The sequence below is a fragment of the Ovis canadensis genome, chromosome 15 (assembly GCF_042477335.2).
Source record: "Ovis canadensis isolate MfBH-ARS-UI-01 breed Bighorn chromosome 15, ARS-UI_OviCan_v2, whole genome shotgun sequence".
NCBI classification, from domain to species: Eukaryota; Metazoa; Chordata; class Mammalia; order Artiodactyla; family Bovidae; genus Ovis; species Ovis canadensis.
In genome coordinates, this window is record NC_091259.1 from 71967454 (window position 1) to 71994005 (window position 26552).

General features: G+C 48.5%; 1 protein-coding gene and 1 long non-coding RNA gene across 3 annotated transcripts in view; one reads left to right on the top strand and one right to left on the bottom strand.

The window, feature by feature from the left end:
- Positions 1-18293, bottom strand: part of ABTB2 (ankyrin repeat and BTB domain containing 2) — a 186515-nt gene extending 168222 nt beyond the window's left edge. The window contains exon 1 of the mRNA XM_069554715.1: positions 16971-18293. Within this exon, the coding sequence (XP_069410816.1) occupies positions 16971-17853 (883 nt within the window). The 5' untranslated portion in view covers positions 17854-18293. The remainder of the gene's footprint in view (positions 1-16970) is intronic.
- Positions 18294-18428: 135 nt separating this feature from the next.
- On the top strand, positions 18429-23736 carry LOC138420974 (uncharacterized). Of its 2 annotated transcripts, none has more exons than XR_011249394.1 (5): positions 18429-18590; positions 18914-19079; positions 19394-19539; positions 19724-19886; positions 22927-23736. It is a non-coding gene; the product is annotated as an uncharacterized lncRNA (long non-coding RNA). The 2 variants fall into 2 exon arrangements; XR_011249395.1 differs by having other exon boundaries at positions 18439-18590; positions 19700-19886.
- Positions 23737-26552: the final 2816 nt, after the last annotated feature.

A 26552-nucleotide genomic window follows, 5' to 3' on the forward strand; every position in this document is an offset into this window, starting at 1 on the left:
AGACATCCTGGTCCCACTTCTAGAGATTTTTGCTCGATACATCCAAGGTGAGTTCCAGATGAATTTTTAAAGTATTTCAGCAATGAGCCAGACCTGGAAATGACTGATTTAAGTGGTTTCCGTATCTTAGGAAGGAGGGGAGCATGTGTGAACTCATGCTATACACACATACATGTACACACACACCCCACTTGGTGGTTTTGAGGTTTGAGGGTCCCCAGTGCTAATGGAGGGCTTTTCTTGGTGACTCAGCAGTAAAGAATCTGCCTGCAATGCAGGAGATGCAGGAGACACAGGTTCAATCCCTGAGCCAGGAATAACCCCTGGAGGAGGCATGGCAACCCGCTCCAGTATTCTTGCCTGAAGAATTCCATGGCCATAGGAGCTTGGCAGGCTATAGTCCATGGGATCCTAAAGAGTCAGACACAAATGAGTGACTAAGTGGACAGTGGAAGATAGCACAGTACAGATAACTAACAAGGCGACTATTTGCCAAGAAGAGCCTGAGTTATCCATTAACCAGGGGTGATCTGTCAGTGCCTGGAAGCCACACAAAGGACAAGGGTTCGGTCAGCCTGGGAGGGCCCACAATGGGGCCCACGTTAAAGAAATGTCAACTCAGTGATGTAATATCCTGGCCCCCAACTTCCTTTCCTTGGCAACTTCCAGTTGAGAGTGGTGCCTCCCCCAGTAGAGCCATGAGCAGAAGGAAAGCAGGGATGTCACCACGGCTAGTGGCATCTGGATGCCCCTGATTTTAAACCCATCTCTTATAACAATTGTGATGAAACTTACTCGATCCCCCACATATGGTTCCAAACCATTTGGATTTCATTACAAGAGGCAGATTTAGCACATTCTGGATATGAGCAAATGAGTGGTAATTGCATAACTCCCTGGGTATTTCACACCACAAATTAATCCTATAGAAATAATCCAGTTCTCTCAGATTATACTGGTTGACTGGTGGTGCTGGTCATACCACCAGCAGTAAGGAAGCTGGCTGGTAGATACCAGGTGAGGTACTGAAATGACAGCTGCACAGTCATAAGATTCACTTAAAGACCACTTCTGAGTAGACAGCTAATACGCCCTCAAGGAGAAATGCAAACAGCGCCTGAAAGTGAAAGGGCACCAAATGCCACTGCCTGGAAGCAACGATGGTGAGGACAGCAGAGATGGTGATGGGTGGCATCGGCCGTAGGCGCCTGGTGGCCGCATTGTGCCAGGCACCAGGCTAAGTGCTTTATTTTGCATTTTATCCTCACCACCACCATGCCAGGTAAACTCTTATACTGTTCCCATTTTAAGGATGGGAAGCTGAGGTGCAGAAAGGTTAACTAGCTAGCTATATTGTAGGGAATATGCTATGCACAGGCCTGTATTATAATTAACAGGGCTTCTTTGAAAAATAAGAATGACTTTCTCATCACCCCCAAGCGAAGGGCTGGGAGCAGTAAAAAGTACATCATGCAAAGACATCTGGTCCCGACACTATATAATTTGGACAAGTGAGTAGTAGAGTCAGGGGTTAAACCCAGGCTCCAGAGGTGAGCAAACATCCTCTCAGACCCGTTCTATTCATCACATCAGAGAGGCCTCTCCTGGTCCTACTCTTTACAGGGGATGTTCCTTTCAAAGTCATCCTCTGCCAGAACTGAGGGCTCTCTCAGGCTCAGTCCTCATATAGCAAAAGACACAAAAGGACCACAGGGCAGGTAGACCACTAACAGCCTTAATCTCTTGGATAAACGTCAACCTCCAAGAAGCCAAAGACTCTGGAAGGAGCTCGCCTGGTAGCAGTTCTCCATGTGGACATGACAGGCAGGCTTTAGGCAAAACACCTCTGAAAAGAGTTCACCTCAAAGGGTAGAAGGAATAGGCAGTTCCCGAATGAGAGGTTCTAGTTCAGACAGACCTCTTCTGACTTATGACAAAGGGTTACCCAACCAGCCCTGGAGGAAAGAAGAGACTTGGAGGAGAAAAAGCAGAACTCAAGTTCAAGTCCTACTGCTTGGTTCTAGCAGCACCAGCAGGGCCAGCAGCAATAGTGTTCCCCCAAGCCTGTTTCATTGTCTTGAAAATAACAGTGAAGTTATTCAGTAGTGTCTGACTAGGACCCCATGGACTGTAGCCTACCAGGCTCCTCCATTCATGGGATTTTTCAGGCAAAAATACTGGAGTGGGTTGCCATTTCCTTCTCCAGGGGATCTTCCTGACCCAGGGATTGAACCTGGGTCTCCCGCATTGTAGGCAGACGTTTTACAGTCTGAGCCACCAGGGAAGTCAACAACAAGTCATTTGAGCCATTGTTGAAAATGACAACAACGACTCAAATGAGAAAACCTATGAACAACTTTGTAACACATGTAAGTTGTTACCATGTGTCAAGCATTCTGCTAAGGGCTGTATGTGTACTTTTTTATTTTGTTTAACGGTCACAAAACCCCTACAGAGTACTTTCAGATCACCAGTTCACTGATAACGGACAGTGATAACTTCAGAGGCTAACTTGCTCCAGGCCAGGCAGCTTGGAAATCATAAAAGCTGACCTTGTGTCAAGGGTCTAGAGGTTAGAGCCACACGACTCCATGGCCTCAATCTCCACATCCATGAATCTTTGTTTCTGCACACAGATGGCTTCAGAGAGGATGGATAATGGTTAAAATTTTGAGACCTGTGAAAACTCAGCTGGCCCCAAGTGACCAACCAGTGACTCACTTTGGTGGCCACATGCCGCATGGAATGTCCGCAGTGATGGAGATGGTCCATATCTGCTTTGTCCAGTCTGACAGCCACCTGCCTCCCATGACCAGTGATTACTGGAAATGTCACGTGCACGATGTTTTAACCGTATTGAATTTTATTAAATTTCAATAGCTTCACAAGTCTACTGGCTGCTGCGCTGAGTAGAGCAATTCCTCTCCCTCTCAGTATGTCAGGTGTCCATGCTAGGAAGACTGTAAGAAAACATGTGCTTCTCAGGGCAGACCTTAGTGTGAGGGGATAAAACAAATTCATCCCTGCCCCAGAATAAACACCATCACTATGATTTTGGAACCTCTGCAGCTGGAAGAGAGAGACTGGAAAACAAATGGCCTTGCCTCACTTTTTTTTTTCCTTTTAAAAGAAAAAAAAAATGTGTCTAGAGCCTCTGATTAAATTACTTAGGAAAGGTTGTCACTTTTTTGGGTGACAAACTCTTTCATCTTATGATGACACAAGGGCTAAAATATGGTAGAAAGAAAAAACCAGATTATAAACAAGACGAGGCCCAGCATTCTCTAAGGTGTCATAAATCAGGAGGAAATAGACTCGAGAAGCTAACAGCTTCCAAACTCTCTTCCTCTGAAACTATTTTAAGCAACCCACACAATCTCTCAGAGGTTATTTCATTCACAGCAACAGAAGAGAAGCACCGTGCTTTGCAGAATATGGCTTTTAACTCCCAGAGAAACAAGTATCTACACCGCAGCCCTCAGGCGGGTCAGGTTGGTCACCCCTCTGAGCGATGTTACTATTTTAAGGTACCTAAATGGCTCGGTCCTTCGGAAGCCATGAGGGATGCTTTTCCTCTAGCCCTCTTGGACCAACCCATTCATTTCTTGGCTCAGGAAATCTCTGCATGTGCTTCACCCCACCCAGGCTGCCACTGAGGACAGAGGCAGCCTGGTGAATGAAGACCTTGGAGCCCAGCTGATCTTCCAGCTATGTTATCTTGACCTCTCTGAGCCCCAGTCTCTTCAGCTGTCAAATGAGATTAAGAAGAATACAAACCTCACTGGGCAATCACAGACTACTCAATACCATACACGTGAAGCATGTGGCAAGGGCTGGGACTTTATAAAGGCTCAACATGTAGCAGGCATGTGCTGGAGATCGGAGCTGAGCACTGAGTCTCTCAGCTTCTCTGGGTTGGGAGGCAACAGGGTGTGACTGAGTGGGGAGTCAGGGGTGAGGCTGTTGGCGTTTGATTATCGTCTCCACCTCTCATTAGCTGTATGACTTTGAACAAGTGACTGAAATTCCCTGAGCCTCAGTTTCTTCCTCTAAAAGATGGAATTAATCTCCCTCTTTCAGCAGCGGGCTGGGTAACATCATTACAGGGTGCCACTGCCATTCTAGATCTTACTGTGCTCTTTTCATGTGAACCTCACAGCTCGAGCTTCTCTTGGGTGTGTTTTGGTGATCCCGCCAGGGGAGCAAGCCAAATCAGCATGGCTGGGAAGTGAAGGGAAGTCACCATCCTGGGTGGGGCAGACTCGAATGCTCTAGAACAATGATTTCGTTTTACCACGAATAATAGCTAATGTCTGAGTGCTCATAGAGCATCAGACTCTCCCAAGAACTACTACCCACATGGTCTGGGCCCTATTTCAGATCATTTATACCAGAATTTCTGGAGATAGGGCCTTCACACACACACACACACACACACACACACACACACACACACACACACTTTTTCTTTTTAAAAGCATTTCAGGTGATTCTAGTGTGAATCCCGGGTTAAGAGTCCCTGAAACAACTCTAAGTTAGGAACCATGGTATACCCATTAAACAGAAGAGGAAGACTGAGGTTCAGAGATGAAGTAACCAGTTGGCTATCAGGCAGTGGTAACTCTCAGGTTCCATCTCTTAGCCACCGGTGTCATCTGAGCAGCAGGGGTCAAATCGTCTCACTGACACCTGGTTGCTCCCAAGGCCTTTCTGAGACCCCTCCGGGCCCCTGTGCCCTCTCAAATCACCCCCAACAGTTCTCTTTCCAGCTAAATTTCTGACCCAGACTTGACCCCCAGGAATCCAAAGCTGCTTGGAAATGGAAGCTCGCTTTCCCAGAACTGAAGGACACATGCTCAAAGTCACAGCAATCCACAGAACAACTGGGCCTAATTAAACAGACCTCACACTAACGACAGGAGACAATGGACCTGACGATCTTCATTAAAGGCTGCTGGCTGCCTGCGAAGAAGCTAGAAGGCAAAATTTAGGGGGGCCATCTTAAGGCCATCAACCAAGGAATGATAAGACTGAAAATTAAATCTCCACTGCCTGACGTCCTAACCGGCCCTGCTGCGCAGGGCCTATCCTCGGGGAAGGCAAAGGAGGGCAACGTGTCAATCCATAGTAACTAAAGATGTTCACGGTGGCCTTTCCTCCAGTCAAGGAGACAGGAGGCCACCTCCTGCTTGATCTCTCTCTGTATAAAGTTTGAGACAAGCAACCAAAACCACACTTGGGTCTCTGGCTCAGCCCTGCTTCTTCCGTACAGAGCTGTTCCCATTTCAATCCACGGCCACTCTTTCAGTTGCTCAGACCATACACCTGGGGGGTCACATGGATTCCTCACTCATCCCTCACATCCAAGCTATTGGCAAGTCCCGCTGGCTCGGACTTCAGAATGCTCCACCAAGGACTTCCCTGGAGGTCCGGGGGTTAAGACTTCGCCTTCCAATACAGGCAGTATGGGTTCAGTCCCTGGTTGGGGAGCTAGGATCCCACATGCCTTGCAGCCAAAAACCCAAAACGTAAAACAGAAGCATTATCAAAACAAATTCAATAAAGACTTTGAAAACGGCCCGCATGAAAAAAAATCTTAAAAAGCAAACAAACAAAACAGCCATCAATAACCTCCTCCACTGACACCCAAGCCACCATCCTCTCACCTGGATCATCGCCAAAGGGTCCTGAGCAGTCATGCCAAGCCCCTGCTTGACACTACAGTTCATATCCAACACGGCAGAGAGTGTGATCTTGTTAGTTAAAACGTACATCACACCATGTCATTCCTGGGCCTCGGCCCCTCCAGGGGCTCCCAGCAGACTTAGAATTGGAAGCCAAGGTGCCACGCAGTGGCCTCCAAGGCCCTACCTGGCTGGCCACTCCCTCCCTCCCGTCTCTGATCACGTCTCCTTAATACGTATACACCCGGCTCCTGTCACGTGTCCCGCTGGCCTCCAGGGCCTCACCCCACACTTGCTGCTCCCTCTGCTCAGAGCTGCCTTCCCCAGCCTGGCAGGCCTCACCGGGTCTCCTCCAGCAGGCTTTCCTCCTCCTCATGATCCGCTGGGCCTGCACCCTCCCCTCCTTCGAGTCTCTCATATTCATTTGTTCCAACACTGCACACAGGAAGTCCTCAATATATATATGCTGAACAAAAAAGTTGATGCACTTGAAACTGAACTCTTAGCCTCTCCTTGGATCCCAGTCCCCAGACCCTCCCACCATAACCACCCTGCATCCTGTAAGACCAGCACAGTAGAAACCACGGCAGCTTCTCCCAGGATGGTTACAAGTATCCGCGGGACAGGTGGTGGCGGCGGGGGGGTGGCGGCGGGGGTGGGGGGGGCGCGTCTCTGTCATCTTTCCAGGGAGAGCTCTACCCCGAAGGCCCTCTCACCTGCTACTGAACTGGGTCCCGGCACAGCCCTGGCCTGCCTGACTCGTCCTGGAGAGATCGCACATCCAGGAGAACAGCTGCGAGCAACTTGCTTCCAAATGGTGTCCCCATGCACAACGTGGTTTTCCCGGCTGCTGAAATGAGTTAAAGCAGCAGCACCGGGTCTCTCTTTTCACAGGAGCCACTCTTTTTCAGCCACGACTGCTACTTCTCCAGCACATTTGATTCACCTTGAACTTGGGAATTCCTAGAGTAGACGGGCTGGGTAGGGAGAAGGACAAGCCGCCCCACTCACCCGGCTCTGGTGGGGACCTCCCCAAGCCCTGCTCAAACTCTGCGACTGAAGGAAATCAGGGTTCAGAACCTGTACCCTTGGGGTGCTGAGCTGCCCGTCTCAATTTCAGAATTCTTGGCAGCCTGTCATCCTCACTTACTCTCACTTTCCCTCCCTTTGAAGAACCGGCCCTGCCAACTGCAACAAATAGCATTTAAAAATATCTTGCTGGATTATACTGCCCTGCCTTCTAAATTCCTCACAATGCCTGTCTCTGTCCCACACAGTATAAAGAAGGGTGTAGCATATTTAATTTTTTTTTTCCTAGCTGCTCCCTGCTATAAATATCTGAGGCCGGGTAGGCGGGCTGCAAACAGCGGCTGCATGAAGTCACCTCGGGCTGATCCCACCACCCAGCAGGCCAGCCAGGACCTGGACGCAGCTGCTGAGCGCTGGAGGGGTGCGTCGGCCAAGAGTAGACAGAACTCACCTTCTGAAGAAAGTGGGGGAAGAAAAACTCTAAGCAGAGTAATCACAGTTAATCCTAATATAAAAAGGATGGTGTTTGGTCCTACTATGCGGGCCGTCTTTTCGAGAGCTTGGCCAGCCCCATCCCAGGCCATTTCTTTCCCAAGGATACTAATTACAGGGCTCGACCTTGGGAAAGTGACTTCACAAGATCCACGTGGGGTCTAGGAACATTATCGGAGACAGAGGGGCCCTTGGAGAATCTAGTCCAACCTCTTCACGCCACAGATAAGTAACAGAGAGCCAAGAAGATGGAGTGATTCACTCCAGGTCATGGAGAGGCCAAGCTCCAACCCAGAATTTTCTGGATTCACAGCCTTCACTCTGAACCAGACGGTCCACGATGCTTGCGCATATACACTTGCTTGGTCTGTGAAAAACGCGTGTTCATGAACAGCTCTCCTCACTGCAAATAATGCTTTCACTATCTTAAAAGATACAGGAGAAAAGCTGTAAAAATTTCAACAAAATTTTGCTGCCTCAATTTTAGGGACAATTTTCATGCACTAAAAGAACTGTTTCACTCTCCTTGTGGTCCTCTTTAATCTCCCCCTACCCCTAACCTTCTACCTCTGGTACTTCCAAATTCAGCTTTCCTATGTAATTTTTTCATCATGGACCTGACCACCCCCTACCCCTAACCTCTTGCCTAGCTCAGTTTTAGAAAACAATGGGCTGAAACCATTAACCATAAATGATTGTGTGTGTGTAGCAAAATATTCATGAGATTTCTCTTTTCCAAGTGACAAATTCCTTTATAACACTGGGGTCAGGAAAAGGTCTAACACCCGAGTTATGGGCTAAGCCATTGATGACCTATCTCATTTTACTACTGTCAGCGGAATTCAGGTGGACTCTAGGGAGTTCAGTGCAGGTGGCACTGAGCTCAAAGATGGTTCCACAATATCAAACAGTTAACAGGACTCCTGAAATCTTGATTATCAGTGCTCTGGAAACACCTTCAGCAAGAATGAGAAGGTGACTAAATCTCTCAGAATTGAGCTGTTGTTTTCAAAATGATATGGTCCAAACTGGAAGCTGAACATACCAAGCCCAAATCTAAAGTCTGGGACCCTCTTATCCTGTTTTCTTTCCCTCGCTGCTTCCACGTTTGAGAATCCTGCCTTGGCAAAAGTCAGGCCAACAGCCTCATTTAACAGGTGTGCCAGCCCCAATCTTCATGCCCTGTTGGGACTGCTCTGGCTTGAAATGCTACATTCAGGGCCTCGCAAGAAATGCCAGGTCAGAAGTCAAATTGCATGAGGGAAGTAAAGTTGACGGCAGCCTCGCTCTTCAGGCCCTCTCAGCCCAGGTCTGCTGGGGTAAACGTCTTCTTTCCTTACTTGTAGTCTTAGGACAGAGGCCGGGGGCCGTTTCTGAGGTCAAGCTTTCAATCAACAAGAGGGGTAATGGGAGGTCTGAGGCTGTGGTTACGATGCGCTGGGGAGCAGACACACTCCATTTCTGAATTATAAAAATGAGTTTTGGAAAACTCTCTTCCTGAGCTCTGGCAGGCTCCTTAACATCTGGATAAAAGATGTGGGAAAGTTTTCTTCTCTGCTGTGTTATCTGCCCTGCTCCTCCTCGTCATGCGTCTGAACCTTCCAGCCAAAGAGGGTCACTTTTCCAACACACACACACTGGCTTCCAGGTCTTTGCTCACACTGTTCCCTCTGCCTGGAAGCCTGCATGCTCTCAGCACCACTTCCCCTTCCCTGTCACAGCCCAGCCCCCCCAAGTGCCCCTGGACCACATGCCACATCCTCCACAGAACAGCCCCGACTCCCTCGCTCCCACCCAGCCAGGGCTCACCTGTCCCCTTTGAGCTCTGCAGGCACCCAAAGCTTCAAGGTCCCCACCTATGAGGGGGACAGTATATCTGTCTTACAGAGCGGCTTGGGAGGATTAAGTGAAATGGCTCGTGAAAAACACCCCTGATGGGCAGTGGGGAAGATGTGGCTTTAGCATCATCTGTCATTTGAATGTAAGGACCCTAAACATCCTTGGAAGGATCCATGGACATGCTTTGCTTTCCCGGCGTGTGTGGTCACTCCGTCATGCCTGACTCTGCGACCCCATGGGCTGTAACCCGCCAGGCTCCTCTCTCCCTGGGATTTTCCAGGCAGGAATACTGGAGTGGGTAGCCATACCCTTCTCCAGGGAATCTTCTGAACCCAAGGGGCGAACCCAGGTCTCCTGCATTGCAGGAGGATTCTTTACCGTCTGGACCACCAGGCAAGCCCCCTGCCATCTCTACTATAGATTCTAAACTTCTTGACGGGCAAGATCCATTCCCATCCTCCTCCCATCTGTCTCCGTGGCCTTGGATGTAGCTGGCGCTCGGCAAGCAGCTGATTAACGAGGCCGGCGTGGCATTCCTCAGGCTTACTCGGGGTGGTGTTTCTGAAGCTTCTCCTCCCAATTCGGGAAGCTGCTCCAAGCCTACCGCCAAAGTTGCAAAACCATTTAGGCCTTTTTTAAAACAAGCAAGAAGACCACAAAGTATGTTTACATGACAGGCCGGCAAACACAAAACACCTGCTGTCCTGTGGCTCAGCGCTTGGCAGCTGCACGAGGCGGGGTCCCAGACACATAGCAGTGACTCCCCAGCAGAATGAGCCCAGCTTTGAGTCTGTGCCATCACTGTCCTCCCGGCAGGGTCAGCCTTGAGCTCAGAGGGAGGGTCGGCTCTCACTGCCAGCCCGCTTCATCTTGAGGGCAAGAGGAGCCATAACTGAGCAGGGTGCAAAGGTGCTTTTTCCAGATTCCATAACTTCCTCCTCCCGATTAGTCACCCAGGAAGGCTGTGTGACTCATCCTTGTCACCCTGGGATTTGGGTCACGGTCCTCCCCTCCACTACTAATGCCCACTTCAGCAAAAAGTGAACTCAACTGGTGCATGCAATACAGTTTGCAAAAAAATGTAACAGTGATTAGAATGACTATTTTATGTGCAGGCCCAGTGCAAAGTCCCTCACAGAGACCTTTAGTAAATCCTCCCAAACATCCTACGAATTGTGTACTCTTTTCAGCTCTACTACAGAGCAGTATTTCTCAACCAGGGGCAATTCTGCCCCCCCTAACAGACATCTGTCAGTGTCTAGAGGCATTTTTGATTGTCACAACTGGCCAGCTGGGGTGGGGAGAGTGGGGCAGGGAGGATGCTACTGGCATCTAGTGGGTGGGGGCTGGGATGCTGCTAACTATACTTCAGGGCACAATTCAGCCCTGCAACACAATGTACCCAGTCCAGGGACTTCCCTGGTGGTCCAGCAGTTAAGAATCCGCCTCTCAAGGCAGGGTATGCAGGCTTGATCCCTGGTCGGGGAACAAAGATCCCAAATGTTGCACAGCAACAAAGCCCTTGTGTCACAGCTAGAGAAACCCCTACGTGTAGCAACTAGAGAAAAGCCCGTGCACCACAACCAAGATTCAGTGAGGCCAAAATAAAAAAATTTAAAAAAAAAGCGATGCGATCCAAATCCTGTTACGGAGGAAGAAACCAAGGCATAGCAGTGACCCTGCCTGGGATCACGCAACTCACAAGGGAGGACGCCAGGAATGACACCCAGGCCGCCCCACCCTGGGCAAGTTCTCAACGCTCAACCCAGCGTCAGCTCTGACGTCCTGGGAGCAGTGTGTATTCACGGGGCATAACCGCCTGTGGATGAGAGCCGGCCCTGCGCTTTAGAGTCGGGGACTTGAAGTGACTTGCTCCAGGCCCTGGTAAGAGGCAAGGCAATTTGGGGCCCAGCTCAGACTTCAAAGCTGAAGCATCTCCGCTCTTGCTACGCCGATTCCTTCTCTGCCTGTGCTCCCGGCTCTGAGGTTTCACCAACGGCTCAACACTGTAGGGACTCGGAGGAATCAAAGGCCCCTTCACAGAAGACTTTCTGCCGGCTCCAGAGCAAATGAGTTGAGTGTCCTGAGGCCAGTGGCCTAAACATGGGCTCCCTTTGGGTTCTCTCCTGCTGAGTGTCCTCCTCCAAGCTGGTTCTCCCCGCTCTTGGAAGATGGAGGCGGCAGCTTTTCCATTCAGCTGAGCTTGTTGATCACTCAGCTGCTGACACTTGTAAGGCCCTCGAAGTAGCAATAAAAGCATCTTAAAATGGATGCCACCTGCGGGACACTCTGGGCCCACCAGCAAGCAGCGTTTAAACAGCATAACACATCCTCTGGAGGGAGATCCACTCTTGGGCCTTGATGCTTGGTTTTCACCTTGGTTGTGAAGATTCTCTGGCCTAAAGGATGTAAAGTGCCTAGACACAGCAGGCCATTAACAAGTAAGATCTACGATAGGTACCACTGAGTCTGTGAGTCTGGCCCTCGCCTCCACTGGCAGAGGGGCAAATACTGCCCTGTCCCTCTCTATCTTTGTTTCTGGGACTCTTCACAGAAGAAGCACAGGCCTAGGGCGTGAGTGACATGGGGCTTGGCCCTGGTCCGGCCATTACCAAGCTGTGAATCCTGGGTTCCCAGAGACCCTTCTGTGAAAGAGCATCCCACTCGATGGGTTTTTATAGGCAGCGGGCAAGATCCCAGATGAAAAGGTTTCTGAGCTGTGCAGAGGTCAGGCCTGTTATTACAGCTGGAGGAGTGTGGAAACAGATAGAGCACTCGCCCACAGCCCCAGCTGGGGGAAGGACAGGTACTGATGGGGAAATGGGACAAGGACCAGCCTGAAGATTCTCAGCCCAGCGTCCCTGGCTTACTTCAGACCGGAGACACTGTCCATGCCTCCCTGGGATGAGGAGGTAGTTGAATGCCTTAGTGCCATCCTCAGATTGGAGGCAGATGAGGTACAACACAGATGCAGCCTCTTCTCAGCAGTGCTGAGCTATGCTCACTCAGTCGTGCCCGATTCTTTGCAACCCCATAGCCTGTAGCCCACCAGGCTCCTCTGTCCATGGGATTCTCCAGGCAAGCATACTGAATGGGGTCGCCATTTCCCTCTCCAGGGGATCTTCCTGACTCAGGGATCGAACCTGGGTCTCCTGCATTGGCAGGTGGGTTCTTTACCACTGAACCACCTGGGAAGCCCTCTGAGCAACAGTCATCCACAGACTGCCCTCTAGGGAAGCTCTGCAGGCAAGATGGGATTGGTATTGCTATTCTTAGGGGAACGGAGTGCCTCTTTGAACTCAGTCTTCCCGTGGATCTATCTGTGGCCAGTTAGACGGCTGCTGTGAAACCCCCACTGTGGGTGCTGCACACTGAAGGAAGCCCTCGTGACCCGAAATCCCTATTTACACCGACTCATCACAGTGTAGGGAACCCTGCTCGAGATTAGAGGATCAAAAGATTGAATGATGTCCCCATGGTTTGGGTGCCCTCCAAAATGCTGCCTCTCTTCACAGAGAACTTGACGTTCTCAGGCACGGTAGAAAGCGGGGAAGAGTCTTTTGAGGGGGTCAAATGATTTCAAATGCAGTTTCTGGAATTAAACATTTTGTATGGTGGGATCAGTCATTTGTCTGACTGCCACTCCTGGAGTGTCGCTGTGTGCCAGACCCCATGGGAGGCACACGGGAGGCACGGATGCCCATGAGCCCACAGAGTGATAGGAGCAACACACGCAGGAAACGATCCAGGAATCTGCCCTGGGTGCTGAGGAAATTCACAGAGAGGTGGCCCTTCAGTTGATGTGGAGGCAGCTAAAACTCCTGGAGAAGGCGGAACAACCCCACCTTGTTCTTCTAACAACTTAAAGCTGGGTTGCATTTCTCAGGCATTCAAGGGGGAGGAAAAAAAGCCTGCATTTCCACAAGCTTGCTTTGTTTCAGGTTTACTAGCTCTCTTGGCTTCAATAAAACAGTTAAAAAGGAGGGTAGCTGCTCCCCCTCCCCAAACTACGCAGGTGTGGAAACTGATTAAACAGCAACTAGCGGCTCAATTAACCCTTGCTCCTGGAGTTGATTATCACGATGGAAACCCATCCTATAAGCTCGGTGTTAAATGAGTCCTGCAACTAGAAGAGCTTTCTAGACGCAGCCCTTTCATTTCTCCGCTGCAAATGAGATTGTTGGGATTTGCCTCAGCTGAGAAGTAAGTGAATAATTCAGAAAGGTCCTCACTTTTTCTTTTGAGATCCTTAGACAATAATATTGATATATTATCTATTCCTAATGAAATTTCAGAAAGGCCTTCCTTGGCCATCATTTAAATTAGTCCCAGTCATGCGATCCCATTACTTTTACTGCTAAAAGTAAATCCCTATTTGTTCACTTTTTCCTTGTCTCCTCCATTAGTTTGCTTCATGAGAGGAGGACCCTCCCCCTCCCCCGATTAATCCTCAGTACTTTTAATAGTGGTGCAGACAGGGTCAGTGGTCAATAAATATTTGTTGAATGAACTGCAACTATTAAGCATTTACTATGTGATTCAGTCTTTAAATCTATGATATCATCCAGTCCTCACACCAACCTAAGGAGTTAAGTGCTGTTATTATCTCCCATTTTACAGATAACAAAATTGAGGCTTAGAATGGTTAAGAAATATGGCCCAGGTCACTCATAGAAATAGCAGAGGTGAGCTTCAAATCCTTACTGCGATTCCAAAGTTTTCGCTCCTTACCATTATGAAGGAGCACCTTTCATGTACATCCTGGTTACTGTTTTGGAGTAGGAATATTTTCATCAAAACCCTATCATTTAACCAGCATCTCCGAATGGAAGGAAATTATCTCCAAGGCCATGGACATTCGTGAACATTTAGTAAGAAAAATGGCCAGGGAGAAACCCCAAGCGATGCTCAGCATCAAAATGACATACAACAATGAGCGAGGGAGGGAAGAAGGGAGGTGTGGATGAGAGAAGCTCCTATTTTCTGCCAGCTCCCTGTTTATAAATACCACTCTATTAAAGCGGTTTCTCTACCTCTGTTAAGGAAGCCACGAAGATAGCATCACTTAATGACACTGCCCTGGGAACAGGCACATCGATACTAAATGAGCAAGCGATACATAACTCCTGCTGCTCTATGAAGCTGAGATCATGTTTTATAAACGCCATAGAACTTTTATCATCCATCCTGGGTTGAGCAAAACCATATCTGCCCAGTACTCTGAGTAATGGACTGGACTAGATGGATTAGGGTTCTTGAATTCCCGGCTGGAAGACATTAAAAGTTTAAGAGCCCTATATAGCTGACTCAGATGCGTGTGCCCTTGCTGTATAATTAGCAGGCATAACAACAATAAATATATAATTTGAAGGGAAGACCAGCAGGACAAGACTGTGAGCCAGCAACTCTCCCGTGTGCGGCCATTTGCCACTTAGACTTCAGCTGTGTAGACGGTAACCTAGCTGGCCTTGGCTTATTTCAGTACAACAAAGGTTTAGGATCTCTCCACTTCTTTCCTAAGCAGTTTGTGCTTCCCTCTGATGTCAGCTCTCAGGCATTAGTAATTCATAGCCTCTCTACTAGACATTCATTTCACTTTGTCTAAAGGGACTTAATAAATGAGCCTGGTTATCGTTTACTGGGGCCACCCTCGGGTTTTCATGTATAAAAAATGAGCATCCATATTACTCAGGGGAAGCGATGCTCACCTGTCTCGCTGGAGAGCTCCCTGGGGACTGAGAAGTGAGCAGAGGGACACGAGTGCTCTGGGCATCCTGGAGATGTGTTGTCTGTCACACAAGAGCCTTGCTGTCTCAACTACATGGCTTAAGAAGGATTGTTTGGGGTGCGGGATGGAGGGGAAGAGGTCAAATCACGGGGTCAAAACCCCAGCCTGTAAAGAAAATCCCAAGGAGTGATGACCCTAGATAAGACATAAGCCCGTTCACAGAAGACACCTGTGTTCCAGCCACTTCTCACATGCTGAATTTTCAGAGGGCCCCGAGGAGGCAGCTGCTCTTAACAGCTTCAATTTACAGTTAGAAAAACCGAGAAGTCTCTCAGCCTGAGGGGCACCAGTTCTGTGTGAAGGGGATGTTTTATTTGTTTGTCACCTATTATCCACCTTAGGGCCTTGTTTTTTTCTCCTAGGAGTCTTCCTTCTTTGAGTTCAGACTGGGCCTCCCCTCAGCCAAAAGTTCAGACTGCTTCCCCGGGGCTCTGACAACCGTATGGAAATCCCCCTGCCCTCCACTTCCTCTCCTGGAGCCTGTGTTCCCTGTGCTGATGCCACAAACCTGCAGGGCAAAGCACAATTATCAGCTATGACATCATCAGCTGAGATTCTGGACTGACCTCAACTCTGACCTAAGAGGAGGAAAATTAAAAGGCAAATGCTCTTCTTGCCATTCCTGGCATCTCCTTCCAGTTGTGCCAGAATTAAAAACAAAACCCAAGAAAGTCAAAGTCAGCCATGCTGGTAGAGACAGACTGTCTTCAAAATGAAGTCTTTACATGTCAACTGCTCCCCTTGGAAATTGGATCAATGAAAACAAAGCTGCTTCCTCTCCTCTGGGGGCTAAAAGCTTGAACTCTGGAGCCTGCCTGGGTTCAAATTCTTGTCACTTAATATCCGTGTAAGCTTGGGTTAATTACTTGACTGCTGGGTACCTCAGTTTCCCCATCTATCTAATGGGGATAATACTATAGGTACCTACCTAATAGGGTGGCTGGGATTACTTAAGTTTATAGAAACAGTGACTGACACTCTGTTGAGTGCTAATTTAAGATTTTAGCTATTATGATTATGTAAAACACACTTAAATACGACTCCCTTTATATCTTTTCCATACCCACCTGGCCTCTTCCTCTGTACTACTTATTTGCCATTGAAAGCAGCCTCTAAAATGGCCCTCCGATCAGACTGTAAGGATGTTTAGCCAAAGTAGCATTCTAGAGAACTGATGGTTTGCTGACTCCTGAAGTTGGAGTCTGGTAGGCAAGTTTACTGTTGAACCCAGGTCACACCATAACCTTTCCAGTGAAAAGGTCAAGTGCTTCCCTACCACTCTTTGCACTGAAGCTATGTCCTCTTTCAGAGAAACGCAACTACCCAGATAGTTTCTTTCTGGCACCTGACACCATGCTGTCTGCCCACCCCCATCCCTCTTCCCCCTAGGCTTGGTTGATGACTATGGGGTCATCCTTTCTTTCATCAAAGTCTAGAAGGTCATGCACTTAATACAACATAGGGTTTTAATTAATTGCTCACTTGGTTGGTGACAGCTTGGAAAGTCAGGTCTGGGAACTGGCATGCGATTCCCTTTCTGGGAAGGGGATTCAGAAGTCACCATGTTCCATCATCCCGGGCTCAGAGTCAAGAACCCACCACTACCACTCCACCTTCCCCAGAGGGCCCTGAAAGGCAGCCTTCAACCCAGCAAAGCTCAAGGCGGCAGGCCAGGTCCCAGGCATCCACTTCCCCTCCTTCCACCCCACTCAGCCAGGACTTTGCAGCCCAGACCCTCTGGTTGCTTCTACTGTACTCGACAGAACTAGGACCGAACCATCCACCCAGTGGTCGGGGAGAGAGGCCAACTACAGACCCATCAAGCAGGGGGGAGGGCCGCAAGGCATTCCGAGAGAGGTTCAGGGATGGCTTCATCAAGAGGTTCAATCAGTGAATGGCCCCCAACGGCGACAACACGACGCACAACAGGAAGCAGATCAACCACTACTTTCCCCTCCGAAAGTCAGTCGCCGAAAGAACCACCTCGGAAAAGACTCTTTAATGAACTCCACTACCCAAAGACCAAACGCTTTCTCTCAGGTCTTGACTCTCCTTGGTCCTAGGAAATTCACCCCCTGCGTAGCCCAGGTTGGACTTCCCTCCAACCCAGTCCACGGGCCCAGAGCCCACGCGCTTACCATTGGCGTTCTTGCCGCAGATGAGATGCTCATAGGGCTGCAGGACGCCCCAGAGCTCGGCGTCATTGTTGATGACCATTTCCAGGGCCTCAGCGGACACCTCCCCGCCTCCGGCCCCTCCGCCGTCGGGGCTCTGGCTGGCGAGCACCCTGGCCCGGATCTCTTCCACCAGATTCTCCATGCAGGCGGTGAGCGAGATGGCCGCGTACTCGTGGATTCGTACGGAGATGCGGGTGTCCACCATCCAGCGAAAGAAGCGGCCCACTGAGAAGGTGAGGCCGCAGCGCGCAGACTTGCCCCGGCGCAGCCCGTCGCCCGCGCTCATGCTGTATAGGGACAGGGCCTTGACCGCGGCCAGCGCGCAGCTCTCGGCCAGTGCCCAGCTGTGCACTAGGCGCACGGCACTTTGCACCTCGAAGCGGGTGCACTTGGCATGCAGCACGCTCAGGCGCTGCGCCTCGCGGGCCACCCGGATGAGCGCCCGGCGGAGCAGCCCCGCCAGGCGCCTGACCGCCTCGGCGGAGAACAGGGGCTGTCGCCGGCCGCCGGCACCTTTGCGAAGGACCCGGGCCACGTCTCCCTCGGTCCAGGGGAACTCCTCCAGTTCGGGCAGGCGCGGGCAGCGCGAGAAGAGGTCGGCCACTTCGGGGTCCTCGGGCAGCACCGTGTTCACCGTGTCCCAGCTGTTGTGGCGGCTGTTCATGGAGCCGGAGTAGCACCACCAGGCCGCCCCGCGGTGTTGCTGCGCCGAAGAGTTGAGCGCCTGCGAGTTGGACTTGGAGGACGAGAGGCTGAGCGAGCGGCACGAGTCCCCGGCCCCATACCCGGAGTCCAAGGTCAAGTCCTCCAGCGTCTTCAAAGTGGAGCTGTACGTCCCGGCCATGGGGAGCCTGCCCGGGGCGGCCTCGCCGAGGGAGGGGCGCTCACAACTCCATGAGCCCTTCCCCAAGTGGGCAGAAACAAGCTCTAGGCTCTCCGGGGCGCCCTGCTTTCTCTCGGCACCGCGGGGCTCGGCGGCCGCATCGCCCGCCCGCCTACCCGGCGGCCGCAGGAAGGTGGGCGAGATTCGCGGCGGCCAGAGCCCCACGCTCCCGGCGTCCCGACTCCGAGCTGTCACTGGAACGATCCTCCGTTGCTCCTCCTCCGCAATCCCCCTGGTCCACCTCAACTTCCCTGAAGCAGAGCGTCTATCCTCCGCAGAGAAGGGATCCCGAGAGAACAGGGCGGCGGCGATCGAAGGAGGCGGCTCCCGGGGTTGTGCGAGTCCGGGACAGACCTGCGAGAAAGCTCTCTGCAAACTTCTGCGCGGAGCCAGCCGCCCGCACAGCTGGGTACTGGGCTGCTGCCGGCATGCAAATAACCCGGGCGGCCCACCAATCATCGGCCGCGACGGGCAGGGGCTGCACCAATGATCTCCCAGAGGGGCGGTCACTTTGCTGATTTCACTCCGCCGCCCGTGAAACCCAGCGCCGGCAGAGGCGGGGCTGGAGGCCGAGGGTCTGGAGGAGCCGCCGAGGGCTCGGTGGAGGAGGGGGAAGGAGATGGCGAATGAGCGACCTGGCGGCTGGGAAAAGGGGGATCGAAACGTTAGGCTCGCGAGCTGACGAATTAAAGAAAGAGGTAAAGGAAAAGCCACTGTGTGTTGCCACCTTCCCGCCGTCCAGGCTTTGGGCTTCCGCAGCTCCTTTTCAAACCCTTTTGGTGCCGAACACCAAAAGCCAGCGAGTCGAGTAAGGGTAGGGGAGCAAAAGGGTTGGGACTAGGGGAGAGGACCGAGGCCTGGGGGAGGGGACCCAAGTCAGACGCCCCACCTCTCTCAAGAATTTCTGCCAAGCCCCTCCCCCTTTCCCGAGACGAAACTCCAGTTGTATTTGGAGCGAGGAGTTTGCCCCTGTTTGCTTCTCTTTCCAAATCCGTCTGGTTTTCTTTACATTGCTTTCTAGGCTCCAATCAGAATAGAAATTCTTCTTAATCTGGCATCTGATAAATGGACAGCCTCCAGAGGGCTGCGATTCCGCCCTCACCTCTCCACGCCACTTGAAATATTACACACGCAGTAGTCTGAGTGCTACTCCTGGGAGAAGGCCGTAACTGATCAGATTTGCAAGAGTCGGTGACTTTCCTGTTAAACTGTACAACGCCGCTTGCTGTGTTGGGTCCTTCTTGTGCTTCGTGTCCGAGTGTGTGTGCTGGAGGGGGGGGGGAGGGGAGTGTATTACACACGTGCGTAATGGGTGTGCGAAAATGAAAAACGTCCTTAGTTGTGGCCTGGGCTTGGAACACCTGGCTGAACGCACCTCTTCCTAACGGTGTGCCCTCAGGCGAGCTCTCTGCTCGGCTCAGGACTCGCTTTCCTTCCGGGGTAAAATGAGAGCTGACCTCCAAGCAGCACCGTTGTAAACCTGTCTTATGCACTTGTCCAGAGGCGGTATCCAGCAGATCCATGCCCGGTCCCACCCTGGCCCGCCACTGTCCTGTAACTATTCACAGACACGTGCACGAACGTGGACACGCCTCCTCCTGTGGAGCCACAAAAGCAAGGAGGAGATTGTGCAAGCATTTCCCCCAGGTCAGCCTCCTCCTGCGCTCTTGAATAGCTGCTTTGTACTATATCTCACAGGGTTTTGACCTTGGGCCGTGAGTTGCATACGAACTAGAAATGTCTGGTTTCTCTCTCTGCTTCTTAAATTAATTGCCCTTTCCCGGTGAAACTCCTTTTGCTTTGGCAGTTTTGGCTTAATTTTGCCTTCCAGCTCATCTTTATTTATGCAATACCGCCGCCTGGTGGTTACAACTGGGAATGGCGTCAAGGCTGGAAGTATTGATACTAATGAACGATGCTGAGTCCGCAGGGACCAAATCAAGAGGACACAAGATGTGACTACATCTTCTAATAGAGATAGGAAGTCAAAGTAGGTAAGGATATTCAATTTGTTTAAAAGTGTGAAAAGAAATTTGATGCGATTTAAATCTTATTAGGGGAAATATAATAGCAAAGCAAATGTCGCCCTCTAATGGACATTTAGAGGAAATAAATTCGGCCAAGTTTTTTTTTTAATCGGGTTTTCTTTCTTTTTTCAAAATCATTTTGTTCTGTGCCTCCATAAAAAATTAACCCTAAAATAGGTAGCGACTGGGAAGCGGCTATATAACACAAGGAGCCCAGCCTGGAACTCTGTGAGGACCTAGAGGGGTGGGATGGAGAAGGGGAGAGGGAGGATCAAGAGGGAGGGGGCATATGTATATATTCAGACCTCCCAGGCTGCGCTTGCATCAGGCGACATCTAAATGTTGTTGGAGGGGGGTGGGGGGGAGGAGTTCTGACCAAGCCGAATGTGCTCCATACAGGCTATTTTCTATATTTATGTTGGGGAAAATTCACTTTAAAGACTAGTGCTGTTTGGAAGCAAAGCTTTTCTTTTTTGTCAATGGAATGCATTTTTTAAAAAAAACTATTAAATCACAAGGAATAACAGATGCTGTGATCTCCTCTTTGATAAAAGGACAGACTGAGATTTGAAAGAAGTTTGCACAAATCTGTGAAACATAACCCTTCGCATTATTTTTTATAAGCATCAATTGCCATCATGTTTTGTAGTTTGGGTCTTGATTTCACCATTGTTGGTAAAGAAAATTTTCAATAAATATACATTACCTGTATGAAGCTAAGGGGTTTCCCAGGTGGCTCAGTGGTAAAGTATCTCCCGATCTCCCGCCAATGCAGGAGACGGGTTCAATCCCTGGGTAGAGAAGATCCCCTGGAGAAGGAAATGGCAACCCACTCCAATATTCTTGCCTGGAAAATTCCATGGACAGAGGAGCCTGACAGGCTATAGTCCATGGGATTGCAAAGAGTCAGACACGACTGAAAACACACACATATGTATATATTTACTTATCGCTGAGTTCTCCTTGTTGTATGGAAGAAACCAGCACAACATTGTAAATTAAACAATTTTTTTTTAATTTAAAAAGTAACAAATATGACAATGGGAAATTTAAGACAGGGAACTGACTGAATGGAAAGGTTATCTAGGAAACTATCTGGAATGTATCTTGGAGGAAAAGAGCATATGGGATTTATCTTAATATATTCAAGTTACTTGATGACTTGAAGTGTAAAAGAATCAAACATTTGTTGCTGTTGTTCAGTCACTAAGTTGTGTCCAACTGTTTGCGACCACATGGAATACAGCATGCCAGACTCACCTGTCCTTCTCTATCTCCCAGAGTTTGTTCAGATTCATGTCCATTGAGTCAGTGATGCTATCTAACCATCTCATCCTCTGATGCCCCCCTCCTCCTTTTGCCTTCAATCTTTCTCAGCATCAGGGTCTTTTCCAATGAGTCAGCTGTTTGCAACAGGTGGCCAAAGTATTGGAGCTTCAACTTCAGCATCAGTCCTTCCAGTGAATATTCAGGGTTGATTTCCTTTGGGATTGACTGGTTTGATCTCCTTACTGTCCAAGGGTCTCTCAAGAGTCTTCTCCAGCACCACAATTCAAAAGCATCAACTCTTTGGCACTCAGCCTTCTTTATGGTTCAAAGGATGTCAAAGCTATGACAAACCTAGACAGCATATTAAAAACAGAGACATTACTTTGCAATCAAAGGTCCATATAGCCAAAGCTATGGTTTTTCCAGCAGGCATGGACGGATGTGAGAGTTGAACCATATAGATATTTTTCTGGATTTCCTTGCCTTTTCTATGATCCAATGAATGTTGGCAATTTTACCTCTGGTTCCTCTTTGTTTTCTAAATCCAGCTTGTACATCTGAAAGTTCTTGGTTCATTTATTGCTGAAGCATAGCTTGAGGCATTTTTAGCATTACCCTGCTAGCATGTGAAATGAGTGCAGTTGTGCAGTAGTTTGAGCATTCTTTGGCATTGCCTTTCTTTGAAATTGGAATGAAAACTGACCTTTTCCAGTCCTATGGCCACTGCTGAATTTTCCAAATTTGTTGGCATATTGAGTGCAGCACTTTACTAGCCTCATCTTTTAGGATTTTAAATAGCTCAGCTGGAATTCAATCACCTCCACTAGCTTTGTTTGTTATAATGCTTTCTAAGGCCCACTTGATTTCGTACTGCCGGATGTCTCACTCTAGGAGAGTGACCACACCATCATGGTAATCTGGGTCATTAAGACCTTTTTTGTATAATTTTCCTGTGTATTCTTGCCACCTCTTTTTAATCTCTTCTGCTTCTGTTAGGTCCTTACCACTTCTGTCTTTTATTGTGCCTATCCTTGCATGAAATATTCCCTTTATATCTCCAATTTTCTTGAGATCTCTATCTTTCCCACTCTGTTGTTTTCCCCTATTTCTCTGCATTGCTCGTTTAGGAAGGCCTTCTTATCTCTCCTTGCTATTCTCTAGAACTCTGCATGAAAGTAAAAGTGTTAGCCGCTCAGTTGTGTCCGACTCTTTGCTACCCTATGGATTGTAGCTGCCAGGCTGTCTGTGAGGTTCTCCAGGCAAGAATACTGAGTGGGTAGCCAGACCCTTCTCCAGGGGGTTTTCCTGTTCCAGGGATTGAACCCGGGTCTCTTACATGGCAGGCAGATACTTAACTGTCTGAGCCACCAGGGAAACTGCATGCCTACCAGTAAATTCCAGAATCCTGTGAATGTTAAATTGCACTGCAAGGATTTGTTCAGCAAAATTCAGTGGTGGGAATGCTACTGGACAAACAGCTGAGTTTCGTTAGTGAATGACAAGGAACAGAGATGGAGGGGAAACCTGTACACTGAAAGAGACTTAGAAGACATATCAGCCAATCACAATGTGTGGAATTTATTTGTAATTTTTAAAAAAAATCAATAAACATTTGACCTTATGAAACAATTGAAAATCAGGAACACTGCCTGGATATTTGCTATTATGAAATCATTGTTAGTTTTTTGATGTGGTAATGGTAGTGTGGTTATATTTATTAAATGTTTTTATCTTTTAGAGACACACACTGAAATGTGTTTTGTAATTTTCACCTTTAAAAAAGAGAGAGAGAGACTTCCCTGGTGGTCCAGTGAGTAAGACTCTGCCTTCCCATGCCGGGGATGTGGGTTCTATCCCTGGTGGGGGAAGTAAGATCCCACGTGCTGAGGGGCAGTGAAGTCTGCACAAGGCAGCAAAGGCCCAGCACAGACAAAAAAGAAAGAAAGATCTTTCTGGTAAAGGGGCTAGAAAGCCATGACAGACGACTAAGACCGTAGATCTCTTGCCTTTGATATATTCCCCAAGGAGTCCATAGTCCTCTTAAGGACTGGAGATACAAACTAAGCCCTGTCTGTGTTTGCGCTCTATGTGATGGAGGAGAAAGAAAAAGAGGAAGAAATATACTGACGGAGAACAAGTCCACGGAACCCTCTGAAAAACGAACCAATTGACTACAGTTAATCTTTCGCGGAGCTGGCAAGCCAGATAAAGTACAAAACTTCAGACTAAGGAAAGAACGGATGTGGCTTCTTATATATGCGAGTGTGTTTAATGAAGGCAATCTGGTAGTGATGTGCTTAATCTTAGGAATGCAAATTATATCAGAAAAAGAGAAAGCAAACCCAGGTTCTTAACTCAGGCCGGGCCTAAACATAATCTTCGAAGAAAAACAACTGTCATGTGGCTGGACAAGTTAAAAAGAATATGATGAAACCAAAGCAAATATTGGGAGAATTTCCAGTGGAGTGAGCACTTCGAAAACAGATTTGGGATTACCTATGCAAAAGTTATACAAGAGGAGAGCTTGAAATAAAATGTAGAAACTTTACCCTGGGCAATGTCTCATATTTGTTACACAATTTCTTACAAAATAACAATGTGAAGGTTGTTGTTCAGTAGCTACACTGTGCCCAGCTCTTTGTGACCCCATGGATTGCAGCACACCAGGCTTCCCTGGCCTTCATTATCTTCTGGAGTTTGCTCAAGGGGACAAAATAGTGTAGAATTTATCTTGAAAGAGAAGAGGTTAATATTATTTAAGTACAGAGAGAACTCTCTTGGGCTTCCCTGGTGGCTCAGTGGTTAAAAAAAAAAAAAAATCTGCCTGCCAATGCAGGAAACTTGGGTTTAATCCCTGAGTTTGGAAGATCCCCTGGAGGAGGAAGTGGCAACCTCCTCCAGTGTTCTTGCCTGGGAAATCCCATGGACAGAGGAGCCTGGCGGGCTACAGTCCATAGGGTCACAAAAGAGTCGGACACGTGTTAAGTACCATGAAGTTATGTTAAACAAGGTCCTTGCCATTAAGAAAACACACGGCCAACATGTAGAAACGGGCACATGAGACTAACTCTCCTGCATAACAAGCTTCGTAGTGCTTCTCAAAAGCCACTTACCAAGGGCCATTACAGTTCGTGACTCGCCACATGGACTGATGCATCTAAAGGGGGAATGAGACAAGCACAAGGAAGGAAGTACCCCCACGGAATGCCAGAAGAGCTGAAAAAGACGCTGGTAGACAGATGAGTGTGCCATGGTTAGCAGAACAGCTGGTGGCAGCTGAATTTCAAGCAGAGCACTCAGTTATTGAACAAGCACTGATGGTGTAGAAACCGTGAGGTCATCCTTCTGTGTCTTGTGACCCAAGGTAGCCCATTCCGGACACAGGTATCATTTTTCCGGACCTCAGTACCAAAGAGACAGGCAAAACAGAAGCAGACCCACAGACCTAGAAAACAAACGTGGTGAGGGAGGCATAAATAAGGAGTTTGGGATTAACACACACTGCTATATATAAAATAGGGAACCAACAAGGACCTACTGTACATCATGGGGAAGGATATTCAATATTTTGTATAACCTATAAGGGAAAAGGATCTGAAAAAGAATATATATGTAAGTGTATATAAATGAATCACTTTGCTGTATACTCGAAACTAACATAACTTTACAAATCAACTGTATTTCAATTTAAGAAGAAGTTTTGGTGTTTTTGTACATGATAGTGCCCAAACTTTCCAAATAAAAATGTCTACTTCTAAAAAATAAAATTAAATAGACAAAAAAAAAAAAACAGAGAGACATACAGATCACTTGAAATGAAGGACCCCAAGTTGACTAAGGAAGGGGAAAAATAATACGCTTTTCCAAAGCGTGTTATGCTAAAGAGTCTCATGAGATGGTCTGTGGAAAAGGATTCGGTGGTAAAGTTTGGGAAGTATTGTACTCTGTCTCTCTCTCTACTATATTCACGATGCAGTATTTTATTTAAGACTCTGTTTATATGGTTTTGACCTAGTGTATCTCTGGCTTAGCTGGGCGGAGACCTCCAGCCTGCCTTTACAGAGTTGCTGTAAAGTGACTGGGACTTTTTATTTAGCTTGAAGCAGAAAAGGCAGCTCCATTGTTTATGTATCTGCTCAGGCAGTGGTGGTAGGGCAAGACCCTTGGAATGAATCCAGATAAACCCCAGAACAGGTCAATGTTCATCTGACCCCTGCACAAAGCTGGAATTTGATGATTCTGTTGAACGCAAGTACTATTCCAAAGGTAAATATAAGCCTAGGGCACTGGTCCGCAGGGCGAAAGGAGGTGGTGTGCGTGAGGGCACAGGAGCGAGTAAAAAGCTGACAAAGTAAACAAGATGTGGGAGGTATCTCTCCAAGGGGGAGTTCTGTAGGCAGCTGGTATCTTAGATGTGATAGCTGTGATTAGAGATGCAGCCATCAAGGTGTTAAAGGCAAGAGTTTTAAGGGATGGGCTGAAACTTCAAGCTACAAGGCTGAATTATAGCTACAGGACAGAAAACCCAGGAAGTGTTGCCAAATCCCCCATCTGGATGTTCTATACACCAGTTATCAATGAACTGCAATCGTGCTGTTCCGTCTTGGCATGGAACATATCTAGAGTTAAGTATGACTTTTCAGTAAGTTCAGTCGCTCAGTCGTATCCGACTCTTTGAGACCCCATGGACTGCACCACTTCCCTGTTCATCACCAACTCCCAGAGCCTACTCAAACTCATGTCCATCACGCATGTTGGTGATGCTATCCAACCATCTCATCCTCTGTCATCCCCTTCTCCCACCTTCAATCTTTCCCAGCATCAGGGTTTTCTCTAGTGAGTCAGTGCTTCATATCAGGTGGCCAAAGTATTGGAGTTTCAGCTTCAGCATCAGTCCTTCCAATGAATATTCAAGACTAATTTCCTTTAGGGTGGACTGGTTGGATCTCCTTGCAGTTGAAGGGGCTCTCAAGAGTCTTCTCCAACACCACAGTTCAAAAGCATCAACTCTTTGATGCTCAGCTTTCTTTATAGTCCAACTCATACATGACTACTGGAGAAACCATAGCTCTGACTAGACGGACCTTTGTTGGTGAAGTAATGTCTCTGTTTTTTAATATGCTGTCTAGGTTGATCATAGCTTTTCTTCCCCATGAACAGTATGAAATGACACTTAAATTTGCGATATTTAGTAAACATTCATCTCTTAAGATTCATCTGGCATTCTTACTACACATTTAAAGTCTCAGTCACCTTTCCTGGAGTTCCTGATTCAGTTAGCCTGGAAAAAGTAAAAGTATTTGAAACAAGCTTTCTCAGGTGATTTCCCATTCTCCATACTGTGTGTGTATGTATGTATGTACG